This window comes from Tyto alba, unplaced genomic scaffold (assembly GCF_018691265.1).
Source record: "Tyto alba isolate M040663 unplaced genomic scaffold, T.alba_DEE_v4.0 Super-Scaffold_21, whole genome shotgun sequence".
In the NCBI taxonomy this organism is placed as follows: Eukaryota; Metazoa; Chordata; class Aves; order Strigiformes; family Tytonidae; genus Tyto; species Tyto alba.
In genome coordinates this window covers 7,386,931-7,410,140 of record NW_024881295.1, presented here as the reverse complement: position 1 = coordinate 7,410,140, position 23,210 = coordinate 7,386,931, and the positions used below count along the sequence as shown (strand labels likewise).

Genomic DNA, 23,210 nt, shown 5'->3' with positions numbered 1-23,210 from the left:
AGTCCTTAAGTTTAAGACATGGTCTGTGGGAAATTAAGAGAGAGGGATTTTAAATATGAATTATTGGGGGTTTGAATGTGGGCAGAGATTTTAAGTAAGAGTTTTGAGTGTGGAGAAAGTCATAATCTGAGACAAGAGGGGAGACCTTTTGGTGTTTGTAGATTAGGCTAATTCTGTAATTAGCCCCTTTAAATTTCATTTTTGTTTTTTTGTATGTTCTAGCTTTTTCTTTGCCTCCATAGAGTTAAATTTTACACTTTTAAATGCAGAGCTTCCTATAACTTTCATCTGACTTCTTTTAAGAATAACAATAAGCACTTTCAGGAGAAATTATTGCCTTCAGGTTTCTATCTTCATAAATGTATGTCCTCGGAGATATAAAAGCAGACTAAGTGTCACTATTGGAGCAGAAAAGAAACTCAGCAGTACATGCAACAGAAACAGACTGTCAGCAAAAAAAAAAAAATAAGCCATGAGAAGTCAGCATTAAAAACAACCTTATTATTTGTCTGAGGTACAGTGTTGCCCCAGGGAAAGTCAACAGGGTCTTTCCTATCCATTTCTGTAGCCAGCATTCATCAGAATTCATCCTTTAGTTATAATTTTAATTTATAGTATGAGCTTTAATTCCATTAAAATGAAATATTTTTAAAAGGAGAAAGATCGGAGAAGTAAAGCCCAGAAAGCATACTGACATCTTTTTATCTCGGGGTGGGGGGGGGGGAATAAAAAATAAAAAAAAGAAAAAATACTTTATACCTGAAAATGTTTCACAGGTGAAAGAAGAGTGAACAATGGTGCTTGGGAAGCTGGGTATGGCATAGGCTGAACCCCATGATCTTGCTTTTTGGGACCGGTTGTAGACTGGCCTGTTAAATGGCTGGGGAGAGGAAGGCCAAAAGCACAAAAGGCCACTTCCCTCATAGACTGAAATAAGGCTTAGCTAGCCCAAAGGAAAACCTACACGTATGTAACTCGAGGATTAAAGCCAAAAGTACAGATGGTACATTTTATATTGATGTCTTTTCACTTCATTCTTCCCATGAACTTTTTCTCCACACTTCTGGTTGATTGTACTGAGCTTGCAAAACTCTGAAAATAGTGACCAAGCCTTTGCAATTTCTAGCCATCGATATGCTTCCTGTTCATTGCAGCCCCAAATTAAAGTCTTCCAGTAGAAAAAGGTCTGTAATGGTGCTGCTATGGATTTTCACACAACAGACCTTGATCACAGCCTGCCAGGCTGATTGTAGTTTAATTGCAATCACCATTTCCAGCCAGTGTGTTGATTCTTGGCTTGCACCTTTGTAGACTGCAGTCACTGAAATGATAGAGCTTATTTGCCAGCCACTCATGGCTGAATTGAAAGACATACACAGTAATAGCCAAAATTAGTCTGTGTGACTGATTTCTCTGGCTGTAGCTGGCTGAGCAGTAGGTGTAAGTGGGGCAACTGTGTCAGCTCCACTGAAATACTGATTTACAGCAGCTCTTGTTGTCAGTCCTAAGGAGGAACTGACACTCCCTTCACTGAGCAAGTTCATGCTGTCTGAGAAATGAATTTCACCCACGCTCACAAATGATTTTAAAGTACAGTCACTTAGAAAAGAAGGGCAGTTATATTAATGTATTATTTATAATGCACCTGTGGTGCGTGATCCTGTGGTTTACCCTATAGTTTTGAATACTCTCTAGCATTTGGACAGCTAGCCTCTCTGCCAGAAGTAGAGTTTTGAATTTGAACACATTCCAAAATAACTGTTTTTTTCAAGCAGTATCACCAGCCATGCTGTATACCTTTTCCTCCTCAGGCTCTCATGCAGCATGTAACTGGAAATCACACTGCCCTGTGGCTCAGAACAGTATGAGCTGAATCTGGATTTGTGACAGCTTTAGGGTCCAAAAACCTCTGGAGTCATGTTTCTTTCCACCCTGGCCAGGAGGTCCCTAAAGCTATAATGTGACGGTTACATCTGCAAAAGTATTTTTGGTTGCTCACAGTGATTCTCCTCAGAGACCTGTATTGCTGCTTTCCCTATAGCGAGGTGGAGGGATGGATAAGTAGTATGCCCCTGAGAAAACTGTAAAACAGTTCTGAAATTCTCTGGGAAATGACTGGTTTAAGGCACGGTATCAATACTTGATAACAAAAGCCTGTATGAATTTTTGATTTGCTTTACCTGCCAAAAAAACGTACTGATTGCTCAGCTGGTGCAAGGAATGCACTTAATTACGGCCTCCTAGAACTTCTGTACAACAGCATCATGGGTTGTTTTTTTTTTCAGGCATTGTCTTTTTCCCTTTCTCCTGAACCTATAAATAGTTTAAGATAAATGGGATATTAGATGAAAGCAAGATAAATGTAATTCACAAGTTGAAAAAAAAAAATATATACTTCTTGCACGCATTGATGAAGTAGCTGAGCTTTGATCATCAAAGTTAGGTCGATTTAAATAAAAAAGGCAGTGGAGTGTTATTCTGAAATAACCCTCTCAAATCCTGAATAATAGCACTGTGATGTTGGTTTATTATCCCAGCTAATCAAATTATCACAGTTTATAGGCAAAATGGAGGATTTTTTTTTTTTTTAATATGCTATCATAGAAATGTCAAAGTATCATCTCCGAGCAAAATGCTATTTTCATACCCATAAGCATCTAATCTTTTGAGAACCAAATAGCTATTATTACACTTTCTGTTCATACTATCTGTATAAGATCAGTGGATTTCTCATATACTTTAAATTAGAAGATTAAGAATTAAAATTTCCATTCAGTTTGCCTTTTCAAGCAGGGAGGGGGGAAAAGCCAAAATTCACGACAAGACCTATTATTTTAGATACGTACTTTAATAATATTCACTTCCAGCTGAGATCGGTTGGTTGTAGCTTTTGAAAGACCCCAATGTCCTGACCACTTCAGCAGTTTTGGCAAACACTCCTAATATAAACCCAGCTATATCAAGAAAGCTCTACTCTGATACAGCTTGCTTTGCTTAGAGGAGTTTTTTGTATATTGGTACAACGTCTCACTGTGTCCACAGCAGCCTTTGCTGGTATAGCATTTTTGTATCTAGAGTACTATGCTCATATCTTGCGTTTTTTCTATACATCCCTCACTTCAAATTTGTTCACGTGTTGTCACTCAGATGCATGTGTGTTGCTGAAAAGGTTGCTTTTCCTGCCTTGCCCCCAGGTACTCCAAATCTCGGGCCAGGGCTCTGTAGCCTACAAGCTGCAGATAGTTTCTCCCATTCTGCAGGCTGTCGTCTGAGCTGCTTGTGTGCGCGCTCCTTAACGCATTGCAGTCAAAATGCACTGACTTCGCACAGTGCTGTTATTTAAACTAACACCTCTGATTTTGACTAAAATAGGTGGTAACAGAAAGAAGCTCACACCCATAGAGCAGACAAAAAGTGGGAGTATAAGGGGATTACTTAGTTCTCTCAAATGCAGAAAAGATTATCCTTAAAATACATATTTTTAAACACATGCAGTTATTTACATCCTTGAAAAGTGGGTATGAAATGCCACAAAACAAAAGCAAGAGCTGTTTGTATGTAGGATAAACTGAGCCAAAAGGGACATCTATCTATTCCTAGTTAGATTTAGCAGCGTGTTAGAGCTGGTACTAGTGACTGTGCAAGGCACGAAGAACGGCACTCAGACTGTGGATGCAGATGTGTGTAAGCACTGCTGTGTGTCTGTGTGTGTGTATGTGTATATATTTTATTATTTTTTTTATAATAGTGTTTTATGCTTATTGACCAGTGATTTTTAAAAAATAGATCTTTAAATTATGAAGGTATTCGTATTGTAAGTTACATAATTACAAATTCTATGCTGCACCAAGATATCCACTCTGGGCTTGTTTATGGTGTTAATAGTTGTCTCAGAGAGGCACTTCAAGACCAGCTCAGGACAGACGGTGATATTGCAACCATCATTTGAAGCCCTAAAGAATGAATTTACAGTATTTTTAAATGATGTATTCAAGACTTTTCTGGGCCTTATAGGACAACTGCTCTGCAAAGTTGATCGCTGCAGATCATGAAGCATATTTCAAACCTTTTTCTGCCAGTCACGTCTTTAGTACTGGAACACAGAACTGCTTGCTCTGGGTGTGCTCGTGGAAACTCTCTCGTCCTCTTTAGTGATAAGTGTAGCTCCCAGTGTTCGTGTCAATGAGTCGCTCCCCTTGAAGAAAATGAAACAGAAAAGGGAGAAGTGTGAGAAGTGGTGTTCAGTACTGTTAGTAATGAGATAGAACAGCACTGATTATTGCACTTATTTTACTTCTGTGTATGTCATGTATGGGCTTATTGGTGCACTCTTGAGAAACAATTCATAGAATAGCAATATTTGCAATACTACTTTTTGTTCATCTTTTGTTGCAGAGCTGCCTTTTTTGCAAGGGGCTGACTTTTTTCCACCAAACTGTATCATCTGTCAAGAATTTTCATGTGACTCTTGGAAACCTGCTGCAGAGTCTTCCCTATTTGCTATTCAGTCCTGTTTTCTTCTCTCTTTAGCAGGTAAGCACATATTTCTGCAACACTATTTGCAACTGGAAAATGTTTCCAGTTTCAGACACGTGGAGAGTTAATTTTGTTGGACTCAATAGGGTTAACATCTCTCTTCCAAAATTTCCTGCAGAACCCACTGTATTTTCTGACAGAAAAATATCTGAATAACAATGCAGTACTTCAGGATTTTTAACATCAGCTCATGTCAGTCTACATCCCTCTAGCATTAGTGCAGCTTAAAAAATGGTATGCATGAACTTTCAGCTGTGAATCTATTTACAGCTGAATCAGGGTTGTGAGCAAGCAATATAGAAAATTGCTCGAATTTCTGCTCTCTGTTAAGAGCCTCTAAATAACTTTATGTCCTTGGGAAAAAAGCCCTGAAGTAGGGAGCCAGAATGGGTGATGCAAAAGCTTGGGTGGTGCCCACCATGGCGACCTCAGGCTGAATGAGACCATTCAGATACTGTGCACCAAGATCATAGTCAGACAACTGTTGCAGAAACAGATTAAGCTGCCCCGGCTGACTGTGCACTGAAGCATATAAAGAATTCTCAGATGACCTATATATGATTGATGTATATGTGGGTGTGGCAAGAAGCGGCACCAAACAGCTGAGTGGTAGTAATATCTTACGCAGCTGCAGCTATTTCTGCAGAGGTGCTTGGCACAACCCTCTAGAGTTCCTTAATATTCATTGCTAGAACTGGATCAGCATTTGAGATTCAATATTTTTAGGAAGGAGGAAATTTTTACAGATTTCTTGAAATCACTTTCAATAAATGCTAGTCATTAAAGGAGAGTATGTTGGGGGGTGTGTGCATGTATGTGAAAGGAAAGTAAATGTGCTTAATCAGTCTTTGATGTTGTTCTGTTTTTCTTTTAACTTTGTCATTGCATGTAGTAGCTCTTATTTTTTCAAAGCAACCTAGAAATTTTCTCAGAAACAATTGCCAGTTTCCTTCTCCAAAAGAATTTTCTTTTTAAATATATTAAGAGACTTATTTTATTTTAAAGACTTATTTATCACTAGGCTGCAGAATTTAACCTCTGCCATGGCTTCGACTTTTTTTCTGTGTTTTCTAAGCAAAGAGATCATTTCTAAAAGGTTTGCTCTTGAAAATTTCTGTTTTGATTTACTTGGCAGTAATGCATGCTTTCCTCCCAGTTTGTATCGTGCAGTAAGTGACGGGAATGCCTATTCCATGCTACTCCATTGCAGTGGTAGCTGAATATTGCTACAGTGGCTACTTGGTCTCATCTCAGGCTGCAGGGGTAAATGGTCCCTTATAATCTGCAGCTCCCACTGAAGCCTTGCCCCATAACCTAGTGCAAGGCTGTGACCTGCAGAACAATTTAGCTTGGTCTTTAAACTCAGCACAGATGTTTAAAAAGGAGAGAAATCATTTTCACTTGCACTGAACTTTTTTCCCCAAGGATTTCCAGGGTGTTGTTACCTACTGCCAGTCTGGATTCCCTGAGAAGTGAGTTAGCACCAGTAGCAGAGAGGGGGTATTTGACAGCTCTGCATTGTACAACGGGAACTTGATAGTCTCAGGTCATGAGTATGGGTATCGGCATCGCTCTTTGCCTTACAAGTGATTCTTCTGGAAAAGTTGAGGGAAAAATCTGAGTATAGCTCAGTCAAGAAATCCCCACTACCTCTGCCCGTATTATTTCAAGCATACCCAGATTTCTGCTCCTGAAATTTACAGCCTTTTCTGAAACAAATAGCCATGTCTGCCATTAACTAAATCAGCAGTCTACCAACTAATCTGTTACCAAACATGAGTTCTGTCAGCAGCAGCTCCAAATACAGCTGCTGGGAGGATTCAGCCATTGCCAGCAGAACTAAAAGCTGCTCTAATGCCTCACCGAAATACTTTGAGAAGTTCACCGTGAACTTCTTTGTTTTGTTTGTTGTTAAACTTTTTATTCTTGGTATTCTAAATAACTGCTCTTAAACGGAGAGACATGTGCATGCCTTCTGTTTCTAGAAGAGCATTTGCAAACTATCCCACTGTTTATAGATTACTATGTAATCTGTAGCCTTACTATGATGGACAACCAGATCAGAGTTCCCACCATGCAAGGAGACATTATGAGACCTTCTGCCTTGAGCAACTTACTGCTACACTGACAGAGTGTTTGCTGACTGGAAATACAATGCCTTATGAAAAAGCACTGCCTGCCTACTGCAAACCCAGTGTTTTATAACCACTTGTGTCTTTTTCTTTGCAGAAGTCATAACCTCTCGCTGGCAATAAGAGTTTTAAGTGATGCTTATGGATTTAAGTGCAGCATTGTATTCAGATTTTATATTCCAACAGTGTGCATATTTTTATAGCTACATTTACTATTTGCTCTTCATTATGGTATGATATAATTCAAAGGTTTTAGGAGTCTGGTCCTACTGTAACAGGGACCATAGAAAACATGTATGGAAGATTTCAGGCCCCCATGAGTTTACACCTGCAGGACATGGAATTTGCCAAATGGTTGTAAATAGGTTTTATTTTCTGCATGTGTAGAGTCCCATCTTATTCTGTGGAAACACCACAGGTTTCAAATCTAGCACTTATAGAAGCCTTGGCATTGCAGGGGCATAATCAGAAACAGCAAAGTAATGTGTTTGCTGTGCTCACAGGGGGCAGTAGGAGAGTCTTGAGATAATAAAGGAGGTTAGCAATGTTTACTGTGTCACAGCTGATAAGCACTCAATCTTTTCATAGTTAGTATTATGAGAAGTTCCTGGCAAAGTTGTAACTCTTGGTTTACTCCCTTTTTTTCTCCTCCTCCAATACAAAGAGGAGAAGCTGACTATTTTTGTTTATTGTTTAATTCTCTTGTCCACTGCTGGAGTGGGTGTTACTCTCAGCTCAACTCTTCCTTAAAATTTCAGCTGATTCCCTAGCCAGAAGATGCTCTTAAGCAGCAAATCTCATTTGCTTTTCTGTTGAGGCTCTCCCACAAAGGCTGCAAGCTTTGCCCCTTTTCTCTCAATCCCTCAATGCAGACTCTCCTAGAAATACTCCTAAATTAGTATCTTCCTACTTGAATTACCAACTGAGTTTGTAAGCCAAAGACCTCTCCCAAAGGTCTCTTCATCTAGGGTGTACTTGAGTTGTACCTCATGTGCCTGAGGAAGTGAAACATTCATTAGTTGGATGCCAGATTATTTACACTTTTATCATGATCAATCAGGCAGTAAGAAACTGAGGATGACATTCATCTCATCTAATTTTAGGTATTTGTGGCTTGGAATACCATATCCATATCTGAACTACTCACATTATGTTCTCTTTGTAGTCTGTGGAGAGAACAGGCACATCCCCAGCATGACTTTCCTGATCAGGTTTAAATATCGTTTATAGAATGCGATGAAGTGCACCCTGGATGTGTCCAGGTTTAACCAGCAACTACAGAATGAGGTCTAGATTTTCCTGTACATCTCTACTTGTGAGACGTACATATCCCACTCCCAATGTCGATTACCTCATTTTCTAGCAGCTAGTGCTGAATGAGCTTAAGAAATGGAAGGCCAAGCTAGAGCGACTGAACTTTAATCACAAGGGTGTCTTAATAGCACCTTCCAGTTCTCACCTCCCAGGTCACTACGCTGCTGTCACTGTGGTCATGAGTGTCTTGTGTGTCTTCAGAGCTCTTATGGAAAATTTAATCAAAGGAAGAATTATTTCAAATGTTATTCCCAATGTTCTTCCTGTTACTTATTTACCATCTCAGTAAAATACAGACAGTAGTAAAATGTAGATGAAAGGATAAGTATTCTATCTGTTGATCTGCCTATCTAAAGGTATGTAAAATAACTGTCAACTATATAACAGCTGAAGTCTTACATTTATTACATTTAATTTTGCTGTAAGTAAAGGAAGGTGAAAATGATATCTTTCATTCCTTTTTTTTTCCCCGACACTACACAGATGCAACCCAAACAACTTTTATAGAGCTGAGCAAAGGAGGACAAGTCACCTCACTGAGGTTTGAATAATCTTTTAAAAGTTAAATAATGAGGTTTACCAAAATAAGGCCTTTAAAAAAATCATATAGCATGCACAAAAAATCATGATGTGGGCTTGAAAATTTATTATTTTTTACTTCTTTAGAACTTGTGTTCTGCTTTTGAACTGAAATGGGACTGTTTCAGTACCTGATGTTGAAGACTAGATAGCATTTATTGGTAAAGTAGTAAGAAAAGTATGTGAATAAATGCAAGTGGGTCCTGGTCACCTTTTAATGAAGCTTAACAAAGTATCCAATAAGTTTGTATGCCTTTAGTTTTGACTCACTCAGGGGAAAAAATGTTACATAGTATTAAGTATTCAATCTTTTAAAATAAGGCTCCTATACTTTTTTTTTAAAAAAAAAAAAAAAACACTAGTGGGTACCAATAGTAGAGTTGGAAAGCTTTTTGCCTTTAAAAAAAAAAAATGCTTCAAAACACTTGAAACAAGATTTTCTTTTGAAAGCATGGATAGGAAGTAGTGCACTGCAGTAAATGAACAGTGAAAATTTCTGTTCCAGCAAAACAAGTTTAGATGTGTTTATGTTTCATATGACATGCTAAATTCTTGTACCAAAACAAAGGAAACTCAAATGGAGTCAAAAACCAAAAACCTGGATTGAAAAAACTGTTTATGCCAGTCTGAGTAAAAAGTTCAGTTCTGGATATTCTCCTTCATGTTCAAATCTGGATCCAGAAGTTTCTGTTGGAGCCAGTCAGAGATTACTAATAAAGCTAACATCATGACATGCATAGCTCTTTAACATGCTGAGGGCCAGGATTGTTTTAGATTTATTTTATGTATAAAGTGATTCAATTTTCCCTTCCCTGTCCTCCTCCCTTCTCCCAGTCTGGCCAAATCTTTGTGCTGTCTCCTATTGCTACATAGCCAAATACTGCAGAAAGGAAGAAGTGCTGCCTTTTTTTTTTTTTTTTTTTTTTTTTTAAAAAAAAAAAAAGTAAGTTTAAAGTTTTGGTTTACTTTTTCCCCTCATATTCATCAATCAAATTAGAAAGATGGCTTATAAAATTGATGCAAGCAAATGGCATCCAAAGTGCCATTGTGCATTTTATCATTTTATAATTGTATCCAGCTGTGATTACAGTCCCACAGAATACATTTTTGCATGTTCTTTTCTTTCGGTACACTTCACTGGTGATTCACTCCCTAGAAGGGATTCACCCCTTTTAGGAGAGACAGAATTCACTGGTTTCATGACCTTTTATTTCTGCAGTAGAAATGGGTGAACTCACTTGGAATAAATACAAACCAAACCAAAGCATTACACAGGACAAAATTAATTCAAAATCTGACCTTTCTGAGTCTTAGGGAAAAAAAAAAAAAAAAAAGAGAAAAAGGTTGTGTCTATCTTTTGACTGGTGCCCTACAATTTGCAAGCACCAAAATATCACAGCAGTGGGTGTGTGTCCTGGTGAACAGCAGATAAGTGGCAAAACTGGAAGACTCTTAGTGCTACAGCCACTCCTCAGGTACGTACGTGCCAGGAGTGTGATGGGGGAGCCCCCATGGCCGCCTGGAATTGCCCAAATGCCCCAGCTGGTTTGAAGCTGTGGGTACACCTTGCTGCTCCGACCCACCTCACCCCCACCGCTTGTGGTGGCTGTGGCTCAAAAGAGCAGGAACAAGAAAAGCAGCGCTTAAAAACATAATGCTGTTTTGCCCCCCGTTTGATGCCGGGCTGTGGAGAACAGAGCAAAACTTCAAAGCAAGGAGGTTCCGTTTGCTTGCCAGGGACACAGGTATCCCATGGGAAGCATCTCCCACCAAGGAGGGGTAGAAGCCTCAGATTTTTGTCCCCTTCTAAATGGGGCGCTGACACGCCGCTGCTCCTGTGAGCTGCCTGAGGGAACGGGGGACCAGAGGTGGGCCCTGCCTGTCATGTTTGTGCTGCTGCCACTGCCCCTTTCCTGCCATCTAGAAACCCAAAAGATGGCTATCTTCTATTAAAAAAAAACACACATGATGGAACAGCGGTTGATTTATAAATGTTTGCGGGAGGTAAACAGTTTCAGTCACGCAGCTGCCAGCCTAGCTGTCAGGCGGTGGGGTCTCCGCTGCCATTTTGTGTGGCCCCCCCCGGGGCTGGCAGGAGGCAAGGTGGCTGCCGGCCCTCCCCGCCCAGCCGCTGGCGTTGGGGTGCGCAGAAGGGCAGGGCCCCTGGGGGGTCATCGGGCCCTCGCCTCTGGCGGGTGATAATAAAATGGCTTCTTTGGCAGCATCTCCTCAGGTCGGGTGGCAGGAACATGCGCCCTGCCTGGAGGAGGCAGTAACAGGTCGTGAAGGGATCTGTCAAAAAAGTTAAAATCTGGTTAAAAGCAAGATGCCCGGGAGCATGCCTTCACAGATGTTATGGTGCATTTTTAATTGTTTTGGGGGGGGGGGGGGTGGTTGTGCTTCATAGGGCTGTTTTCAGGGCTTCCTCCCCATGCACCCGGTGGGTGGAGATGCTCAATGCTACTGCAGCAACCCCTGTGCTGCTGAGGGGGGGACACAGGCCCAACCTGGCCCCGCTGCTCTCCCAGGTGTTCTCATCCTCAGGTCTTCAGCCCTTCAGCTATGGCTCGGCTGAAACCTGACATGTGGCTTAGATGGGCTTGAAATTAAAAAAAAAAAAAAAAAAAAAAAAAAGAAGTAGGCTGACACAAATGGATTTGTCAAATTTTAAACCAGGGTGAGCAAAGGTGGCAGTTTCTCCATGAGGCCAAGCTTTGTCTGCCCTGCTGCGATCCCCTCAGTGATCACCCTGTCTCACCGTGAAAATGTCGAGTTGGTGAAGTTTGGTACCAACCTCGTTATAAAGACCAAAGTATCTTAAAGAGACCTGAGACAGAGGTTTGAGCATGGAGCTCGTCACAGTCCAGGCCTCCTTGCTCATGAGATGTTTTCAATTTTTTTTTTTTTTTTTTTCCCCAATGACGTTCCCAAAATGGAGTATGCTCTGGTGGAAGCAATTTAAGCAACTGCTGGCTGCAAGCTTGGGACTACCTGGCCTATGTCTTTCTGTGATGGAGGAGCCATGCATCCTAGAAACATGGCCCAGGGCTTTCGGTACCAGGATCACAGTGGTCCGGCAGAGCACCTGGGAGCCTTCCTCGAGCTAAGTCCTTCAACCTTTCTGCTTTGGAGTGGAGGATCTCAGTCTGTGTGGGCTCTCAAACTTCTGGCCATAGAGCAGCAAGCCTGAAAAACCCTGGATGGCTCACAGCTCCAGATGCCATGAAGCCTGAAACCTGTGTGGTCCCAGCCGTTTTCTGGGAAGGGGTGGTGGGGAGGAATAATTTGTTTTCCATACATTTAGACAACTTGAACTATTTTGCAGTGAAAAGTTAATTAATATAGCCTGAGTTTGAAGAACAGATGATTGGAAATGACTAAAGGAAGCTAAAGCAGCAGGACTCATCAGGAGAGAGAGAGATAGGAAAGATACCACAGAGCTGCTGAAGATGCATAAACCTTCTGAATGACACCTCTTCTCCCACCATGTCCCTCAGTAGCTTGAAAAGACTGATGTTTATGCTGACTTTAGGGAGGGAGGAATACCTCACTAGTTACCTAGTTGTTGCTACCTTGTGGGAAAAAAAAAAGTGTTTTCTGGAAGGAAATGTAATGGAATTTGTCCTACTTCCTTGATAATGAGGCATTCCTTCCAGGTGATTACTCAAACAGTGATGTCATGTTGATGTCTGATTGAAGATTGAGACCGGCTAATGATCTGGAGCGAGAGTGAAAGGACTTTATCCAAGCCTTGCTGTGGAGTCTTAAAAATTCCAGCACTCTGCCCTTTGAGATAAATTATTTCCCAGAGCATCCTGAAAAAACACTGATGTGATACACATGGGCAGGTCAGTGCTGGACCTGCTGACCTACTGAAATGAAGATTTAAAGGTACAAGTGTAAAATAATTTGTGTGATGAAGGCCTTTTTTACCCTTGCTGTTTCCACTGCCTGCAGGGACCATCTCAGCATGTGTGTATGAAAAGATGGCAAAAGGTCCCCATTTTTTATTTCCTAATGAAAGCTCCACCATGCTGAAGGCTACAGAGTCCAACTACACAGCTAGATGTTGCAATTTTGAATTATCTTTAAAATCTGTCTGGTGATTTTTCTGTTCAGAAAAATATCCTTGTGATGCCAAGGGAGAATGATAAATTTTCTGAAAGAATCCATTTGTACTGAAGGCCAGGCTTTTGTGACTTTTACAGGACTACGGTATTTTTTCTAGAGAGCTTTAGCACCGTTTGAGTAACAGCAGCCTAGTACCACCAGAGTCAAAGATCCCCAAAATTTGCAAGGCTTTGTCTTGCATGGCTCAGTACCGAAGTGACCTCCCTGACTTACGCACAGGAGGTGGCAGTAATCTCAAGGCATGGCTCATGTTCCCAGCTATGCTCACATTCTCATAGAGAGTGAATATCACACAAGTGATATCCTGGCTTTGAGAATAATGCCAGGTATCACTCATAACTAGCAGCTGGCCACCAGTGCAGTTTATTAGTAACTCAGTTAGTACCAAAGCGGGTTCTTTATCTTGGTGACCTTCCAAGGCAATCAGAGCCTTCTTGGAAGACCTTGCATCAGAAATGTTTGGATATAAGAAAAATAGCGCTGCGCAGCACACAATTCCAATCTCCCAGGGTTCACGGATTTGGAAGGCGCTGTACCATATATAACTGTAGAAGACAGCACTGAGCTACTGTAGCTGCTGCATCGAGGTCATGGTGTTCTGGGATCCAATTAAAATTATGCAAGATAGGCAATTTAGGAAAGAATTCACATAGAGCTCAGGAAGGAAGAAAAATCATATGCGTTATGAGCTCAGTTACTTTGTAAGATTAATTTTCCACTCTCTCATGATCTTGTAATAAGAGGAGGAAGTATTTTAAACATTTGTTTTGCTTATCGATCAGAACTCTTGAGACCTTACTTTCTAAATCACAGGTTTGACTTCTATTTAGCAGCTAAGTTGTGGGCTTGCCTTGGAGTATACACTGGTTGCAATGGGTTGTGAATTCAGTGAGTGGGCAACAGTGAAACCTGGAACAGGCACATCTGATGGTTGGAAACCCACCTCCTTCCCTGGAGGTGACATGAATGGAAGGTGGTAATGCCACAGGTCCTGTGATCCAGAGCATTGATCCTCACCTCCTCCAACATAATCATAATGCTTACTGAGATCATTGTGCTTTTTTTTAATTCCCAGAACCTATGAAGAGATAATGAGGAACGATACTGCAAGCTAGGGGAATTGCCATTTGATGGAAAGCTTGATATTTTGGATGGATGTGTAACAGGTCTATTCCTATCCTAATTCTTTCCTAATTCCTGTCTCCTGAAGGACAAAGACAAAAGATTTAGATATATACTGTATTTTAAGAGCTATATACTGTATTCTGATGCTCTGTAAACTAAAATCTGCTGCTGGCAAAGGGAATGGGATTTCATGGATGCTTTGAGCAAAGGTTTCCTTACAGGTATTGCTAGATTTGTGACTTGTGTTAGATTAGGCTGGTGACTGAGGACCTATTGTGAGCTCAGGGCCCTCTTTTGCCAGCTGGAGTACAGGCACTGAGTGAAAAGGGTAAAGAAGAACTAAAGAGCTCACAGTCCAAACAAGCAAGATGAAGACTTGATTCCCTCAGAGCCAGCCAAAGAGTGGTTTGCAAACACTGTGTTAGTACCAGCGTTTTGGTCTCCTTTTTATTTTTTTCTTTCCTTTTCCTTTGCCTGAGGAAGAATTAGCGAACCAAAAAAAGATAAAAAAGGAAGAGTGAACACAACAACAAAGGGTGATGGAGGAACAGGAAGGGAGCAAGGTGGGGAGGCTAAGCAGCTCAGTCAGTGATGTTGAGACGATAAGAAATGTCCAGTGGAAAACTGTGAAAAGAAACAGGATGTGGATAGTTGTTGCAGTCCGGATGGTCCTGTGCTCGGATGCTGGTCTCTCTTGCTGCTAAGAAAGTCTCCTAAGCACATTCACACTGCTCTGCCTCACACTAAACAACACTGGGAGGGGAAGATGCAGGAAATTGGCCCTGATCATCTGCAGGTTGCAGTGATTATGGGAGTCCTTGTTTGGTGCAAGCCAGTGTATCTCCAGGGCAGCCAGTGGAACTGCAGCAGCTGTGGCTGCCTGCGGGTCCGATCTGAAGCTTTGTAGGTGTTGCTGCAGAAATGGCAAGGGGGCCAAAGCGCCCCTTCCTGGCTGTAGTCAAAAGACTCTTCTTAGCTGTCACCTTCTGCTTGCTTAGGAAGGACATACTTGCGTCTTGAGCGTTTCTTCTTTTTCACAGTGTAAAAGACAAAGAAACCCCATGTGTGAGTCCTACATGCAGCTGAAGGAGCAGAAAGCCCAGCTCTGTCTAAAGGGAGGTGACTGTGGTCATGTGGGCACGACTGGTCACAGGATGCAGAAGTGCAGGAATCCGCAGGAGGTGTTTCAGAGGTTGGGGAGATAGCCCCGTAAGCCCAGGTCCCCTCCTATAAATCAGTGCTTGGCTGCGGTGAGGGCAGAAATAAAGCAAAAGACTAGTAAAACCAAGGCTGTCCTGTGACCAGCACTCAATAAACGACAGGCAGAAACTGTCCTTGAGTGTGCCTTTATCTCAAGGCTGCAGAGCCAGTGGGATGGAGGGGGAAGGGTGTAAATAATGCCTGTTTGGTTGCGTACTTTCTGTATTTTCTTTATTCTTTGTTTTCTGATGATAAAAGAGCTTTATGTGGCTATTGTAGCAAAGGATTTGATGAGTCATAAGGTTTGCAACTTCATTTCCCCCTCCACTCTTCATTTTTTTCCTGATAGTCCCATCTTCTTCCTTTCTGCCTTGCCCCTCCTTTGCTGGTGCAGCAGGATGTGCTGTGCCTTTAAGAAGTGTGGTTTTTTCAGAAGACTAATTCCTTAGCTTTGGCATGTGTTGAGGCATGCCCTAAGTTTTGTGGTGTGGTTTATGAAAAACTAAAGTGCATTTGTCTAAGGAGGTTTGTAACTCCTTTCTGCCGTAGATACACTTTACCTCATTGTTCTTCACTTGCAGAGCGTACACCATTCGGCATTTCCATAGGGATTTCTGCTCTCTTCTCCAAAAGAGGAGGGGAGATAAAGTAGCTGGATTTTTTTTTTTTTTTATGCCCAATTAAAATTTATATTTGTTGAGTTGTTTTTTACATGAGAAAGCTCTGGTGAATAAAGCTGAGATAGCAAATTCTCTTGCTGATTATATCCTCCCCCCTGGCACCAATATCGCTGCAGTGTTAACCTGTCATTGCAGTAGTAGAACGGTGTAGCCGAAGACACGTTGACCCGTAGCAATCACAGCACTGGCAGCTTCATTATGAATTTCATATATTGTGAATTTCTTAATGTTCCCATTCATGAACATTACTTTTTCCTTCCTTTCCCCTCTCATCATGGTCAAAAAGAAACCTGTAAGAAGACAATATAATTGTAATGTAAAAGTTAACATAGCATTATGCGCATAAAATGATGGGGGGGGGTGTTTTGTTTTTTTGTTTCTTTTAGCAAATCTCATTCTTTTGCAGCCAAGCATATGCCTTTAACATTTTCTGGGGGCTGCAATGTGGTCTTTAATCCACAGCTCCTAGTGAGAACATTGCTGGTGTTACGGGCATACCAGGAGGTAACTACAGAGTTACCCTTGGCGATTATTTTAAAAGACGTGTTTGCTATGAGGTCCTGGCTCTATACGCCAATGTTCTCTTGTAATAACAGCATAAATCCTCTTGGGCTGTCAGCTATATTCATGTACCTGTACATTGGTTTAGGCCTCAAGATAGCAAGTAAGTCCAGGTGAGCAGAATTCCCCTCTGTCTCCAGCACCGTGGCAGCTCCGGGACTTACTGTGCAGTCACCCGCAGGATGTGGGCCCCACAGAATCGTTTCTAGTAGAGACAGGCCTGTTTTTATGAGGAGAGATGTTGGAAGGGAAGGGAGGGAGCAGGAGCTAGGGCTGCATGTGCCTTCCACACTGAGGTGGTTGTGTGGCTTTGATTAAATCACTTAACCTTTGAGCTGCAGGTTCCGTGCGAGTGAAATAGTGGTATTAGCACCATGTGCGGCATGCTGGGATTAAATGAATTAACGTAACAGTACTTTACAGTCTCAGCTCTGTAAATGTGCTGAGTGCAGTCGTTCTATTTAAGAAGCTTGTAGTGCTCGTTATTGAGCCTACGGGAGGGCCCCTGCCAATCCCCTGTCCTCCCCTCCCTCCCAATTAGCCTGGTCAGTGCTCTTATCCCTCTCCATGACCAATAGCGAGCAATCCCTGCCGCTCAGCCTCTCGATCTTGAAGCAGTGCTGTATTGCGACAAGTCTTTTCACCAGTGGCTAGAGGAACAGCCACACTGCAAGCCCTGGTGAGGAGCTCTGTCTTCTGCACCGCCCTCCAGCCGCCCCGGCCCAAGGAGTCCCTGGCTACCCAGTCCCTGCAGTGTCCCCTCAGTGGCGTGCTGGAACGGGAGGCAGAGGTCCTGGGATCTCTTGACATGTCTGCCATCTGCTCACGGGGTGGCCTGGGCAAGTCACATCACCTTTCTCTTCTTCACTCTTAATGCTGAAGTGCGGATCGTATCTTTTACCTTCATACCCAGGAGCTGCTCAGGCTGAATTAATGACTGCCGTGAAGTCAAGGATGTCTGTGGACGCACAGCAAAATGTAAATGTGAAGTATTGCTCTGTAATTATGGGTGGAGGTAACCCTTGTTGAAGATGATTTATTTTATCATAAATCAATACTTGCTCTGGCAGAATTTTGGGAAGGAGGAAGGAGCGTAGAGAAAGCCTGTCCTCTGTTACCTCAATCTGAAATTTTTCAGGAAACTCGAATGCTGCCTCTCCCATGTGTTTTGTGCATGCATCGACTCTGAATCTAGTACTGGTTATTGAGATTGATGGGGTGGCATAAAAGTGGTCTGACTTCTATAGGTGTAATATTTCACCATACAGATGGAAAGCGGACCTTTTCTTTTTTTCTTCTCTTGGGATTCGACATTTTATGAGGAAGCAAAGTGCTGCTTTTTGCAGCATTGTCTGGCATATTCAAGGTTGGCACTGCAGCTCCTTGGGTTCAGTTAATTAGCTAGCTGAGGATTTTAGGAAAAAAGGCAGATGAAATGTTATTATGTAGCTGCTGACATACTGGCATCATTAGGGTACAGTTTATAAGGTCTCCGGTGCTGCTAAGGAATCAAAGAGTTAAAAATTCCAAGGGTTTAATCCAGTATAATAACATTTTGCAAGGCCTATCAAATTCACAGCGAGTGAGAAGCAGAAAAACAACTGAACTAGGTGGAAGATGAAATTAGAAGGAATTATATTGCCACAGGTTTATCTTAACTAGTCGCTTCACTTAACAGGGTAGACACACGTTTATCTGAGCCCTCAGCAGAAGCTCAGACCGAGTTGTGCTCCCCTGCTCTCCCGGGCTGTATTAACCACAGAAATGGAGTGCCCTTCATCCGATTTGAACAAAGCAGTGTTCGGCTGTATCTATTTTTGGTCACTGATTTGTATGCTGTAGAAGCCATCTCATTCCTTAGAATACAGCTATATATTGTTGTATTTGTTTTCCTTTTGCTGCTGCGTACATAGTAGACTGTTGTTCGTTTGTTTGAAGGATTTAAACATCTGGAAGAGACCAGGGATAGCGATGTCTTTGTACATAGGTTAGACGTGGAGCTGCAGGTCCCTTCCAAAGTGAAACGTTATGTGGCATCTACAGTGATGCTCATTTGTATATTTGAGAGTTTTGGTGTGGGAATGACAATCAGTATAATGCTAATGCAAGCAGCTAGATAAAACTAATAATGCTACAACTAGCACAAGGTAAAAATGAATTTATTTCCCTAGATATTTCTGCAACTGGTTCTCACAGAGATAATACCAAATATAAATTTCGGAAGTAAATATTTATATGCAATAAGCTTAGCTGAATTTGGGTAAGTAGTGAGAGGAATCATTTTTTACTGAAGTATGTCAGTAAATGATGCACGTAAGGCAGATCTCACTGTGAGAAATTCAGTTCTCCTGTAACGTAAGCTTTGCCATCTTATTTGGACACAAATCCAATTATAGCCTGAATCTAGGCAATAGGTTGTCACAGATTAAAAGAGTAAGTAGAAAGTGGGTAAAAAAAAGAAAGGATAAGTTCTGCTGTATTGCAGCCCCCTTTCAAGTGAGCGGAATGTTATTCTGCCAGGTGCCCTCGTGGCTTTTACCAGGCTATTTGCAGACCAAAGCCAGAGCAACAGAAGAGCAGTTCTTACGCTCTGGCTCAGTCTATTGCAAACAATTTATTTTCTGAGACAACTAATCACTGTTTTGTTACATTACTTCCCAACAGATGAGCCACACACTCCTGAATTTAAAACAGAGCCACAAGTGAGTGACAGCAAGCTAAGCATGGGCTGGAGTCTTGTAGCAGCATATCTTTCAGCTCCAGTGCTGCAGTCAGAGAGAGAAAGAAGATTTTTCCTTTGAAGATAAGACACCTGGGGCTTTTGTAGAAATTAAATATGCCCTGAGTTGTGCAGCTGTTATCTCGATTTAAAAAAAAAAAAAAAAAAAAAAAGGCAGAGAAAGACAAAGCATCTGGCTTTTCTATGCGCCACCAAAAATTCCTCAAGATGCTAAAATCCAAACGAGCACTTTTCATTCTGCAGTTGTGTTGCTTGCGAGTACTTTCTGTCTTGTGGCTTATGTGACACTTTCAGCTGAAGCAGGCTCCCAGGCAAGCCGTGCGGCTGTGCTGTGTGCATACGGGAGAGGGGACTGCGGGACTGTGCGTATGTATATGTATGAGCGAGGGAGCGCATGTGTGCAGTGTCATAACGTGGCAGGGCACAGGCAGTTATGAAACTTTCCAATAAAGTCTCAGTGCGTCATTATTGGTTGCTTGGGGTTTTTTTTTGTTGGTTTGTTTTTTTTTTTTTTTTTTTTTTTTCTGTCTGTTGCCCTCCGGTTTCATTTCCATTTATGAGTGCAGAGGGAGAGAGAGAGAGGTTGAGAAATGCTAGCAGACCCCCCCAAGCCGCCGGAGGAGCCGAGCAGTTCCCACGACAGGTGGAGCACGCCGCCGCGGCGCTGAGCGAGATTCCCGGGTCGTGGTGCCCGGGGCCAGGGGGAGGGGAAGCCCTCGCACTCGGGGCAGCTTCGGCTGCGTGGGGCCCCTTCAAAGTGCTGCAGCAGCAGCCAGAAGTTCGACTTTTGTTTTTTGAAAGGACTGGAGAAATTATTAACCACAGTTGATGACGTCAGAGTTGATCTGATTAAAGGTTTGTTTTCTTGCTGGCAGAGGTGTGCTCCGTAGAGACTGGTTCTCTCTTCTTTTTTTTTTAAGTTTCTTTTTTGAACAGCAAACGGAGGGAACTGCTCGCATTGCTGCTGCTGCTGCTGCCGCTGCCGCTGCTCCAGCTGCGTGTGTGTGTGTGTGAACAGGATGGTGTATCTGTAGCTGCCACGCGCAAGCACACATTTGACCATGAGGACTCTTCGCAGGTTGAAGTTCATGAGTTCGCCCAGCCTCAGTGATCTGGGCAAGAGAGAGCAGGCAGCCTTGGATGAGCGGGGGACCCAGCAGCGACGGGCCTGCTCCAACGCTACCTGGAACAGGTAAGGTCTCGCCCGACGTGCCAACTCCCTGGTAGCCTCTCTGCGCTCCCGCAGCCGTGGTTAATGTGCCGGTGGCCGCTCTGTCGGCGTGCAGGCTGGGCTGCCTTGCTCCCAGCTCGGCAAGGTTACAGCACGTCGGGCTTCTGCGGCGGTGTTACACGTATCGGGGATCGCGTTCAGGTAAAAGACGGGAGCGGCTTTCTTCCCGTTGCTGTTAACCTTTGTCTGAAGGCTAATAGCAAAAAGCTTTCCTGCAGATGGCTTAGCCTCCTCTTCCTTGTGGTGGACAAGGACTTAATTTACAAGGTCCGGCTACAAATACGTCTTTGTGTCTACCTAGATATTCTTATTTGAGGTTGATTTGGTTTATTATAGTTTAAAAAAAATTATGCACACACAACTATTAAAATCTGCATAACTCTACTTATTGCTGGTTGTTGATACAGATACGATGAAGTCTACTCAAATTGCTCACATTAATACAAATATCTCTGTGCATGTGTGTATGTGCGCACACAAGCACACGCACTTTGAACAGGGAAAAATAAGCCCTGATTGTTTTCTTTATTGTGTTTATACATCTGAATATTATTACCACTTAAAAAAAAAAAAAACAAACCCATGCAAACATTTTGTTGAGAATGTGTCATTTAACACAGATATTCAGAAAGCATCTTAATGACCATTTTGGTGACACTCTTAAAGATGAGTCTAAGCCTCTAAGTCATTAGGAATTCTATTCATACGTCCTTTTTGAAAATGAAATGTCATCTCCTGGGTCACAGCTTGGAAAGCATAATTTGTAATGTTTTATAATTGTATGGCAGTACAGCTGTAGGAAGAAAAATACCAGTGAACTGTAGACACATTTATTAAAGGTATTTGAGTTCTGAGAGAAAAAAAAAAAAATATCATCTGTCCCTCTCACCACTCAATTTGTGGTTTCATGCCTGCATTATGAATTAGTTGTTTAATGCCAGCAGCACACCAAGCACTGAAACTGTACCATTCACAAAAGAGACTGCATTTCTGCTCAGATATCGTGCTATTCATATGACCTGGGGTTGCCCCCGAGGTCTGCACAGTGGTGGTAACTAAAGGCTGGATTGGACCACCTTGGCTTGTACCAGTTGGGGTTTCAGTTGGCCAGTAGCCTCATGGGAAGCAGCAGGGAGTAAGATACTCCTTGGTGTGAACCAAGGTGACAGAATATGGTCCCCAAAGCCTTTTTGTGATGGTGTGCTGACAGCTTTTGTTGGCAGGGTTTCGCGTTTCCAGGTCTTGCTTGCAGGGAGGGAGCTGTGGAGGCGGGTGTGAATGGAGAGCAGCTCGGGCACCGGGCTTGCTGAGAGGCGGGGAGCTCCAGGCTTACGGGCTGCCGATACTCAGACCAGAGGGGTTTCCTAAGTGAGCCAGAGCAAGAGTTTGTTATTTTTAATTTGGACAGGACAGATACCGCTCTGGCCAGAATCAGTTGCCGATCAGCAAGCTAGACGTCTGCACATTTCATCCAAACGATTAGATGACTGTTCCTGTTCCTCGAATAGGTGTCCGCGAATCATCCTGTCGCCGCTTTGTGTGAACTGAGGCCTAACTGTGCCCTCCTGCCACGGGTTGCCTTTTCCCCGTGCATGTATCACCGGGCCGTGCCTGCCGTTCAGCAGCATGTGCCTCCAAAGCGCCTCAGGAGCGCTGGCAGGGCTGCTGTCGTGCGGTGGCAGGCTGGTGCTACCTGCGGCGGCAAGGCAAGTGGGCATCGCGTGTCTGCGTGAACAGCTGCCGACAGCTATGGCAAGTACGGCAGGTTACGAGCCAGCTGCACTGCATGGGCAAGGGGAAGACCCCCTCTTTTCTACTTAATAGTAAAGTATTTATTAAGTAAAACTTATTTAATAGTATTTAATAGAAATACGCTTTTTCCGGAGTTGAAGAGAGAGTGAGGGTAATCCTTCTTTCAGGTGCCAAAAGACTTGTATCCTCACCGGAGCTTATCCTCAAGAAAGCTTAAATAATGTTGGATTAGTTGTATTAAGAAGTTATCTAGTGTAGCTTCTGCCTATCACCAGTGCATGCCCATCTCGGCATGTGTAACAAACAAGGTCTGGTCTCGAGGGAGTCGTTCAGCTCTCCTGGTGAGACCATAATGTTGATGTGGCAAACTGGGCAACTAAACTTTGTCTCAACAGAAATCTCAGGTGAGTTTTGAAAATCTTGGGCTGTAGAAGGTCTTTTATTTTTCTCTTGCAAAATTAAAACACCCCAACAGAGGACTAGCATACCATACTTTGGTTTATGGGAATATTTGTTCTTCCAAATGAAAGGATTGCCTGTGCTGCTTCATTCTGTGCAGTATTGAGCGTAAGAGCTTGCTGATTAAGGAAGTGGAGATGCACCAGCAGAGCTCTTCCCTCTCACCAAGCCTGGCTGTTCTATATTTAAATGTCTGCTGGTTTCTTGCCTAATGTTAGCAGCTGTGCCTGGGTGTGGCATGTGTGTATCTGCTTTTGAAAGAGGCTTTGAACCAAGTTCATCAAAACTGATGCGGGGAGAGTTAAAGCGCAACCCCAGGGCAGGCCCTGCCTTGCACGGGACTGCCGATCCCGCGCTGAAAGTCAGCCCTTTGAGGTGGAGCAAGGACGCTGCCTCGGCCGTGCCAGGGACCCTGCTGAAACGCTGCCGAGCCAGAGGTTTGCTAATAGGGCCTCCTGCAAGGTAGCAGCTCTGTCACCTTTCTGAGCTTTTCCTGAGGAGGATAGGTGGCTCCCCGTCTGGAATCAGCTTGTGTGTGGCTACAGCCTGGCTGCCCAGTGAAGTCCCCTCTGCCACCTCCGCCCTGTTCAGACCAGTATCAGCCCCCAGAGTGTTTATACCTGAGGATGCCTGCTGCTTTCTGGCACCAAGGGCGGGCAAACTGCAGGAGGTTAATCGCAGGGTTCAGTGTGCAGGGGGCACATGGCACTCAGTGCTAGCAGGGAAGGTCTCTTCCTCACTGATAACTTTCCTTCACCTCCAGACTAAAA

General features: G+C 43.0%; 1 protein-coding gene across 7 annotated transcripts in view; it reads left to right on the top strand.

Moving 5' to 3' along the window:
* PRR5 (proline rich 5) overlaps positions 1 to 23,210 on the top strand; it is a 92,093-nt gene that overhangs the window by 19,405 nt on the left and 49,478 nt on the right. For 4 of the 7 annotated variants that reach the window (XM_042795376.1, XM_042795377.1, XM_042795374.1 and 1 more), the window contains 2 exons: positions 4,396 to 4,533; positions 19,919 to 20,190. In XM_042795376.1, the coding sequence (XP_042651310.1) occupies positions 20,060 to 20,190 (131 nt within the window). In that variant the 5' untranslated portion in view covers positions 4,396 to 4,533; positions 19,919 to 20,059. Of the gene's footprint in view, positions 1 to 4,395; positions 4,534 to 19,542; positions 19,854 to 19,918; positions 20,191 to 23,210 lie in introns of those variants that run through there. The other 3 variants (XM_042795378.1, XM_032986208.2, XM_032986210.2) reach the window with 3 other exon arrangements.